Source organism: Pyrus communis, chromosome 14 (assembly GCF_041283825.1).
Source record: "Pyrus communis isolate YQ-2024b chromosome 14, ASM4128382v1, whole genome shotgun sequence".
Taxonomy (NCBI): domain Eukaryota; kingdom Viridiplantae; phylum Streptophyta; class Magnoliopsida; order Rosales; family Rosaceae; genus Pyrus; species Pyrus communis.
The window spans coordinates 23,773,831-23,784,584 of record NC_142578.1 but is presented as its reverse complement, the minus strand read 5'-3'; the positions used below and the strand labels follow the sequence as shown (position 1 = coordinate 23,784,584).

Genomic DNA, 10,754 nt, shown 5'->3' with positions numbered 1-10,754 from the left:
TTAGTCAATTAGCACGGGAACCGAGCACATCATAGGCCCTCCACTAATCCAGCTTCCGAGCACATCATAGGCAAGAAACCAACCCTCAAATCCAAACATTGAGGGTTCATTATAACAAATTGTGTTCCCCACCAACCAGTCTTGTACGTCGCCCAAGCAAACATTTCCATGCTTAATTCCACAGCCCCATCTTCACGTTGCCTTTTGACCTCGTCCAACACCCATTCCTCCACAACTGGTTGATCATCATCTTCTAACGCCATTGTCGGTATCTTTACGCGCATCGTTCTTTGCTGCTTCAATCCCAACACAAATGGCTCCAACGAGTATGTCAGGACAACGTTATCTTTGTACGAAATTGAACCATCTAAGCGGTTAAAGCGCACCCATGAAACCAGATTAGGGTTCTCTATTGTGAAGGTTACGTCAAAGTGATGAAATTGAGGTTACACCATAAAACCAATTGGCAATATGAGGAGTAGTCCAAGATCATATAAGCACATAGCAAACCTTGTCCCTCACCGATGTGGGACAACTCTCAACACGCCCCCGCACGTGTGGCGGATTTTCAAGCCTACACGTGGACAACAACTGGGTGACGTGGAGCGCGTGTGGCCGTTTGGCTTCACACGAGGACAACCCGCTCTGATACCATGATGAAATTGAGGTTCCACCATAAAACCAATTGGCAATATGAGGAGTAGCCCAAGATCATATAAGCACATAGCAAACCTTGTCCCTCACCGATGTGGGACAACTCTCAACACAAAGTTGGCACCAAGCATTCCTCTTGAGATGTTAAGTTTGGACACGAAGAGCGAGTTGAGTCGGATTTTTGGGGGTTGTGGAACGAGGGATGTGGCCATGATGACGCATATCAAGGTGACTATCCCTAATGCGAATAACAAAACACGGTGAACAAGTACTAATTTTGATGCCCATCTCGATGTAATAGGCTGCGATATGTAGGGGTTTGAACTCGAAGGGCTGTGTGAAACTGGCAGCAGCTGAATGGTGACTGAGCGCTGCGCTGTTTTACTAATCCCCATGGTTAATAGAAGTTTATGCTTATAATATAATCTAGGCGGTTAGTAGGGATTTTTTGAGAGAAAGAGAGATGGGATTTGATGAAGAAATGGTCCAGGGAAGGAAAGTTAATATAAAGGAGAAAAGGAAACTAAATAACTACTAGATAGTAGAGGTCGTTATAAACTGAAATTAATTCGAACCAAAATTTACCAAAAGGGAGTAACAAATAACTAGAGGAATTTCTACACATGAGTCATTTGATAACAAATAAAATGATTAACTGCGCTACATATCTCGAAGTAGAAGGTTGCTGAAATATTGTTGATCCACCTACTTCATTTTATATGAGATAAAATCTTACCAATATATTTTTACATGACATGATCAGTTGTAAACGATGATATAAATTCATTTTAAACACTTTACATACAAAAGATCTGCGCATATGAAGTACAAGCTATAATCAATGTTTTAAAAATCACTAGGCAATAGTTGGACAGCGTGAAGGTCTAGCGTTTAGGGGTCTAGGCAGTTTTTATTGTTTTAATGAAAGTTATTGTACAACTATTGTCCTAAAAATTATACAGCCTATGTGGTGCGCAGGTTGAGCAACTAAGGAGCTAACTACATCCTTTGGTGGTATGTTATTGCACTCGATCCAGCGAATGTGTTGAATGCGATGGATGTGGTGTAATGCGCTTCTGATTCCTGAATCTAGCGATTTCGACTGAGGAAGTAACATTCTCAGCCTTGGATTCTGTAATTTGAAAACAAGGTTATGCAAATCACTGTGAAGTTCTGGATCTTGTGCACCGAATTCGGTGGCCTTGACTATATTGGTAAGAATATAAGTCCACTGAACTATATCAAACTATAGGGACAAAGATACTCAAAGAAAATGAATGTTTTAATTGTAAAAGTGATTCCACTGTCTGAAGGCCAAACTTTGAAAGTGACTTGAGAATATCCAATTATAAAATGCTCAACTTCTCCTAGAAGGCTAATGAAGTGATAGTTTTTGGTGAGAGAACCAAAGACTCTTTTCCGATGGAGAGTTGAGATAGTTAACCCGTCAAACTTGAAAAACTCGCCCTCTAACCAGACAGTCAAGACTCTTAAGCTAAACTAGTTCTACAACTCTGGTCTCATCTATCCAGATAGTCACCTTTGCTAGTTGCCTTTGAAAACCTCATTTAACCATGCAATGGTCGCCTTTGCTAGTTGCCTTCGAAAACCTTGTTTAACCATGCAATGGTTGTTCGGTGGCTGTAGTTAGTAAAGTAGTTAGGGTTTTTTTTTCTCAAAAGGGTTGAGAGGGTTTGCGAGCGTTGGTTTGTGTGTTGCGTTGAAGGTCTTGTCTACGTTACAAACCCTCTTGTATTTATATGAACAAATTTCTTTGACTCGAACTAGGGTTTATCTAACAACATTTGGATTTATCTCCATGAATAGTTTTTCCACCGGAATTCTACCGTTAACTAGGAATTTGAACCTAGTCCTTTCTCGTGATTAATTAATTCATTCCTCACCCAGCCACAAGTTTTGACCCTTACACAATTCAATCCAACGCTTATCAAAACCATCGTAAGTCCTACTCTAACCAGGACTCGATCGAATCGTGATCCATTCCTGATCACTAACAATCCCAATTCCTCTCGGACTCAGTTGAGTCACCAACATCTTGCTACTGGGCCAAATATTTCACCATTAAGCCGAGGTTCGCAGTCTTGTCTCTAGGCTAACTCCTTCTCGACCCAAATTTGGGATATCAAGCCTAAACAATAATGTATAAATTAAGGGCCTACTTATACTTAAAAAAAATTAAAAAAATATATACTTGTATTTGTAAATATAAAATGCAAATGAAAGGATATATAAATTATAAAGTATACAAGCTTCTAATGTTAAGAGTTGATCAACCTCCTTATGAGTGTGGTAGTTTTTATGTTTCCTATGGTTTTGTGTGCATGATAAAGAACTATGAGGAGGAAACTCAATTTTTGTAGAAGATGACTCATAGCAATACTGCTTTTCGAGAATTACAAGGTCATGAAAAGGGTGATGTGGTCTTTATCTCGTGGTGCCTTTACAGATAGTTCTACAACTTGCAAAGTTTAGTCCTCGTGAGTGTTATCTTTCATGTTGGTTGGAAGTGGATTTTCCATAGCTAAATTTATCATATTCCTAATGAATTTTTAATTGCGAAGTTGTGGTGCTTCTTTTGGCATGTTTGACCACTTGATTATGTTTGGCATGACTTGTTAATTTGTATGTTTATTAGATGTTTGTGTATGAGTTTTTGAATCATCAGCAGTTCATGTATGTATGAAAATGCAAGAAGAATTAAAAGTTGATCAATTGGTTAGCTCTACTGTTTAAGGATCTTATGTTTATTTTCTCTGTGTAGTGAAACTTGGTTTAATTAGTCCCTAATTAACTATATATGTACAAAGTATAGCCACAAATGTTCAATGAATTCTTTTTTTTTTTTTTTCCCTCAACACTTGTAGGATTCTTTCAACATATACACATGGTAAAGATTAAAGAAGGTTTACCTTCAACTTTGATACGTACGTTCATGATTTACAAGAATCTTCTACATCCATCAGATTGTACAATCTCAACCTATACCCTAGTACTAACTAAAAAAACAAATTTCCGATTTAATCAACTAGCATACGAACCAGTCGAGCAAGTCATTGGCCCTCCGCTAATCCAGCTACCAAACCCAACTTTAGGTAAGAAGCCAACTCTTAAATTCAAACACTGAGCCTCCATCGTAACATCTTGTGTTCCCCACCAACCATTACTATACGTAGCCCATGCAAACAAATGCATGTTAAGATTCATAGCACCATCTTCTTGTTGCCTTTTGATCTCTTCAAACAGCCCCGACCGACCTTCGTGTGACACCGTTGTAGAAAACTTCACCCGCAACCTTTTATGTTCCTGCAGTCCCAATTCAAATTGACCAACAGGGAATTTCGAGAGGGGATTATCTTCATATGAAATGGAACCTTCTATGCTCTTGAATTGAACCCACGAAACAAGATTAGGGTTCTCTATTGTGAAGGCCACGTCCCAATTTACCCCAAATGATGTGTTTGAGACGTTAAACTTGGACACAAAAAGCGAGTCAATTCGGATTTTGGGAGATTCTGAAATTATGGATGTGTACATGAACACACATAGCAATGTGAATGTACCTAATGCAAGTAATAAAGAGCGGTGGACAAGCACTAATTTCGCAACGCAGCGTGACGTGATCGAATGGGATAGAATGGGGTTTGCAGGGTTGTTTGAAATTGGGAGCAATGGCATTGTGGCTGAGTGGTGAGCTTTTGCAGTATTTTCCATGGTTGGTTCTTGTTAGGATTTTTTTTTTTTTTTTTTTTTTTTTTTATGTAAGAAAGAGAGATGTGAGTGAAGAAATGAGTAAAAAAAATTAAATTTAAAAGGGAGAAGGTGAAACTGAATACCTACTAGAGTAAGGTGGACATAACCTGAATAACGACTAAATTGAGATGGGAATAAAGAAATGTGTGGAGACGATTTGTGATGTGTGGTCGTTATTACCTGAAGTTAATTTGCAAACTAACATTTGCTAAAAAAGAGTAACGAATAACTATTATAAAATTTTATAACCAAAAAAATTAACTACTATAATTTCTAAACATTGTTAATTGTTAATTACTTAATTAAGAAAAATTAATCTCAACTATATAATTTTCTCTAAATGCTAAAATAAAACAAAAATAAATTCATGCACCTTAAAGCACAATACCCTCCCATGTATTGAAAACAGTAAATACACGAGAGAAATAAAATAGGACACCAAATTACGGTGAGATTACATATAAGCTCTACAAGTTATTAGAAGTACCTAACCACCCATCAAATTAGAACAAAGATATAACACATGCCCAACTTACAAAACAAGTTTGTGAACACTACTAAAAATAGCCTTAGTAATTAAGCATATTCAACTAGTTGATCTCTAGTCCACACGAAAGGAATAGTAATAGCCTCAGCATCTAACTTCTTAATACAATGACGATTGATCAATCTACATGCTTTGTACCAAGAGTGATTTTCATTCCGATCAAATCGGAAACAAGCACTCTAAAGCCAATTCATAAAAAAATTCAGGATAAAATATTAGTTCGAGTTTTGAAATTTTGGATTATCGAAATTTATTGGAAATTTTGGATCCGGTTTTTATTTTTCAGAATTTTAGAAACATAAATAAAATTTCCTACATTTTGCAAGACTTTGAAGACTTTCAAAATTTTATGTATCCACCATTGAATATCATTTTTTTTTTAATTTGTTCGATGTTTTTATGTTGTTATGTATGTGTATGACATAAAGTCATCATATTAGACAAGATAAAATAGTATGTATGATTATACTCTTCATGTTTAATATATAATAGTATCATTAAATATAATAAAATACGAAATAAAGCATATCTAAGCCTAAAAACATGATAAATAAGAATATGCATGGTTTTTTTATAGTACTAAGTTTGAGAAATTTTGGACCAAATAGGTACAATTCAATTGCCATCCAAATTTTTCCAAACTTTTTGGAATCGGAAATTTTCGAATTCCAACAGAAAATTTCGGTTCAAATTGGAATATTCAGTCCAACTTGCACACCTACTTCGTACTATTATGTTGTACTAGTTTATGAGAAATCTCAACAATTGTCTTGTTATCACAATGTAGACTCATAGCTTTCTTTGGTCCAAACCCAAGATCTTGCAATACTTTCTTCAATTACAACAATTCACAAACACCATGAGACGTGCTACGAAATTTAGTTTCTACACTAGAGCTTTACCAAAAGTAAAGTATTCAGATCTGAAACGCCTATCAGTAATTAATTAAGCCAAATCCACATTTGTATACCTTTCCATTGTTGGAGTATGCTCGAAAAGTAATTGACGTGACAATACATAATTGATTATTTGTGGCAACCCAATGTCAAGTCATCGACGACAAGGGCAACTTAGAACATCCATCAATCAAGACGTAATAGCGGATTAGGAAGATTCATTGTGAGTAAGATGATTCCAAGGAATACCTTAAGTTGTCGGGACAGGATTGCAAAGAAGTTTCAATCCCAAATATTGACCAACCATAGAAGTGTATGAACGGAAGATTATCTATTTATCACACTTCTGAGTTGTGAATGCAACTAGTCCTTAGATCTGAGAGATCACTGATCATCTCATGTTAATAAATGTGATCTTTGGCATATACACAGGGTAAATATCATAGAAGGTTTACCTTCACCTTTGATACGTTTATGATTTACAAGAATCTTTTACATCCATCAAATTGTACAATCTCAAACTACACCCTAGTACTAACTTAAAAAATAAAATAAAAATCTCCGATTTAATCAACTGGCATACGAACCAGTCGAGCAAATCATTGGCCCTCCGCTAATCCAGCTACCAAACCCAACTTTAGGTAAGAAGCCAACTCTTAAATTCAAACACTGAGCCTCCATCATAATATCTTGTGTTCCCCACCAACCATTACTATACGTTGCCCATGCAAACAAATGCATGTTAAAATTCATTGCACCATCTTCATGTTGCCTTTTGATCTCTTTAAAAATCCTCTCCTTCACCCCTGGCCGACCTTCGTGCGGCACGGTTGAGTAAATCTTTAATCGCAACCTTTTATGTTCCTTCAGTCCCAATCCAAATGGACCAACAGGGAATTTCGAGAGGAGGTTATCTTCATATGAAATTGAACCTTCTATGCTCCTGAATCGAACCCACGAAACAAGATTAGGGTTCTCTATTATGAAGATCACGTCCCAATTTACCCCAAGTGATGTGTTTGAGACTTTAAGCTTGGACACAAAAAGTGAGTCAATTCGAATTTTGGGGGGGTTCTGGAATTATAGACGTGTGCATGAACACACATAGGAATGTAAATGTCCCTAATGCAAGTAATAAAGCGCGGTGGACAAGTACTAATTTTGAAACGCATTGTGACGTGATCGACTATGATAGAATGGGGTTTGAAGGGTTGTTTGAAATTGGGAGCAATGGCATTTTGGCTGAGGGGTGAGCTTTTGCAGTATTTTCCATGATTAGTTATTCTTATTAGGGTTTTTTTTTTTTTGGGTAAAGAGAGATGGGATTAATGAAAAAACGGGTGAAAGAAAGTTAATTTAAAATGCAGAAGATAAAACTGAATAACTAATAGAGTAAGGTCGAAATAACCCGAATAACGACTTAATAGGAGAAATGGGAATGAAGAAATGTATGGAGGCCATTTGTGGTGTAGTGATCGTTATTACCTGAAATTGATTGCGAACGTAAATTTACTAAAAGAGAGTAACGAATAACTATTAGAATTCTATAACCAAAAAACATAACTACTAGAATTTCTAAACATTGATAATTGTTAATTAAGAAAAGTTAATCTCATCTATACAATTCTCTTTAAATGCCAAAATAAAACATAAAGAAGTTCATGCACCTTAAAGCACAGTACCCTCCCATGTCTTGAAAACAATAAAGACACGGGGGGAAAAACACTAATACTTTGTAACTTTATTGATGAGAATTGTGAATTGTAGTATTCTCTTAGAGAATACAGGTATATAGAGGGATTTATAAGCCTGCTATACAAGTAATTAGAAGTACAACAGGAAACCTAATTAAGGTAAGACTATAAATATGATCTACATGTTATTAGAAGTACCTAACTCGCAATACTACTCTTCAAATTGGAGTAGAGATATTAAATATGTCCAACTTATCAAGCGCATTAGAGAACACACTGCTAAAGACAACTTTAGCAATTAAGTAGGGAATTGTTATTGGCACTCCAAATTTCTCATTCTACACTCCAAACTTTCTATATTTAGAAAGAAAAATACATTTGTGAGGTGTATAGAATGAGATTTTTAGAGTGCCAATAACACTTCCTATTAAGTATATTCAACTAGCTGATATTCAGTCCACATGAAAGGAATAGTAATAGTCTCTGCATCTAACTTCCTCTTAATATAGTAACGATCAATCAATCTATCTACATGCTTCGTCCTAGGGGTGATTTTTTGTTAGATCGAATCAGAAACAAGCATATTCCAATGCCTATCCAAGAACGTTTCGGAATCAAATATTAGTTCCAATTTTTTAATTTTGGATTATCGAAATTTTCCAAAAATTTCTTAATCGGTTTTATTTTGAAATTTTTGAAGCATAATTCGGATCTCCAATATTTGGTAAGACTTTGAAACTTTTCAAAAAAAATTTGTATCCAACATTTAATATTTATCTAAATTTTTTTGCGATATTTGTATGTTGTTACCTATGTATATAACATAAATTATATTAGAAAAAGGTAAAATTGTAACTTTGATTATACTCTTCATGTTTAATATAGGGAATTGTTATTAGGACTCCAAAAATCTCATTTGGCACTCCAAACTTTCTATTATTAGAAAGAAAAATACAATTGTGAGGAGTGTAGAATAAGATTTTTGAAGTGCTAATAATAATTCCCTTAATATATAATAGTATGATTAAATATACAGATACAAAATAAAGCATATCTAAAATAAAACATAATAAATTAAGAATAAGAATGGTTTTTCTATAGTACTACGTTTTAGAAATTATGGACTGAATAGGTAAATTCCAATTGTCATCCAAATTTTGTGGAATCAGAAATGTTCGGATTCGGAACAGAAATTTCGATTTAGATTGGAATTTCCAATCCAACTTGCACCAACTACTTGAACTATATGTGGTTCCGGTTTATGAGAAATCTCAATATTTGTCTTGTTATCACAATGTATACTTGTAGCTTTCTTGGGTCAAAACCCATGATTTCGCGATAATTCTTCAACTACGACAATTCACAAATCCCATAAGACGTGCTACGAAATTTAACTTTTACAATAGACCTCCACCAAAAGTAAAGTACCAAGACGTGAACGCCTATCAGTAATTAATTAACCCAAATCGCATTTGTATACCTTTCTCTTGTTGGTGTATGGCCGGAAAGTAATTGACGTGATTAAGATGAGTCCAACAAATACCTTAAGTTGTAGAGATAGGATTGCAAAGAAGTTCCAATCCTAAATATGATGGTAGAAAGTAAGAAAAAAATATGACGGTAGAACGTAAGAAAAATTGAGGGTTTTTATTTTTATTTTTTTAACAAACGATATTATCTTCATTAAGAGGGAGAGGATGGGCTTAGTCTCACAATAGGCTAGCAATAATATAGTTCAAATTCGCCTTTGGCGAGAATCGAATATAAAACCTCTCACTTACAAGTGAAAAAGAATATCACTAGACCGTAATACTAAGTTATAGAAAAATTGAGTTTAAAGGGGAGTGAAACTTACTGTTATACTTAAACTTCAATATACATTACAGTTTGCATTGCTGATTATACGAGCCAATATTTTTTATAGTAAAAGGTCATTAAGAGCAACTCCAAGCCTTCCAATCCCCATTGCAATTAGGTGGTTATCAATCCACTTACACCAACAAAAAGTGCTCCAGCCCCCCTAAATCAATGGGCCTATTCAGTGGGCCCAACCCCCCAGACTAAGCAATCGGGCCATTCTCACTCGCTTGACCGATTGAGTGAATTTGACTTCAAACTGACGTCAGCCACATTTAAAATTTTTTTTTCTTTTTTTCTTTTTTTTTTTGTTTTTGCGCTAGGCATGTGGCCTCTATGCATGAGTGGGAGAGAGTGACGAACCAAAATGTGTCGGTGGGACATGTGTTGCAGGCCCACTCAGTTTCTTTTTATGTGGGCCATTGGATTTATTAGATTCGACGGTGCACATTTATCTGACTTTTTAATCAGAAAAAATAAAAAGAAAAAAAAATTGAAAAAGGTTAAGTCCACTTGACACAACTTGGCATGTTGGATTGCAAAAAATTGTAATTCAATGGTGACATGCCCGACCCTGATATCCTCCAAACACCAGGGTAGGCACGTGCTGACCGACACCCCGAATGTGACAAAGCCATACTAACATGCACAAGAACTATGAAGAAAGAACGAACATCAATACTACTTGTAAATTTAACTATAACTAATATGCAGTTGTGGAATGTGTTCAGAGCATACAACTAATCCAGAACATTTAAGAAGGAATTTTATACAAATATAAGAACAAAGGAAAGGATCCTACACCAAGAGAACTCGAAGATATTGATGCGGGAATGCCTTGACGTTTGGATTGTACGCCTCAATTCTAAGTCTTGAGGGGGCACAAAACAAAACATGAATGGACCAAGTTTATATATAAGTAATACTAAAATTGTTATTCTTCAACGTACTAACCCCAATTTAGAAAACTCATATAGTATAATAAGTAATAGGTTTTCCAAAAACCCTAGCATGCCATAAAACCTTGCATAAAGCATATATCATATATAATATGCTTAGTAGTGGTATCACAAGGCATAAATAAATCTTCATTCGCCCGAAGGCAGTTTCATTCACCCGTAGGCCCTACATTGCCTAACCAAAGCCATATAATGATATCATTTGCCTGTAGGTAGAAATAAATCTTCATTCGCCCGAAGGCAATATCATTCGCCCGTAGGCCTTACATCACTCGACCGAAGCCATATAATGATATGATTCGTCCATAGGCAGATCATATGAATAACCGCTAAGTAAGCACATAAAACATGAACATAATATTTCCAAAATATATAT

The 10,754-nt window shown here is 35.5% G+C and overlaps 1 protein-coding gene across 1 annotated transcript; it reads right to left on the bottom strand.

The window, feature by feature from the left end:
* Positions 1–3,696: 3,696 nt before the first annotated feature.
* On the bottom strand, positions 3,697–4,386 carry LOC148691439 (uncharacterized). The gene has a single exon (XM_088684026.1). The coding sequence runs from the start codon at positions 4,384–4,386 to the stop codon at positions 3,697–3,699; it is 690 nt and encodes a 229-aa protein (XP_088540152.1).
* Positions 4,387–10,754: the final 6,368 nt, after the last annotated feature.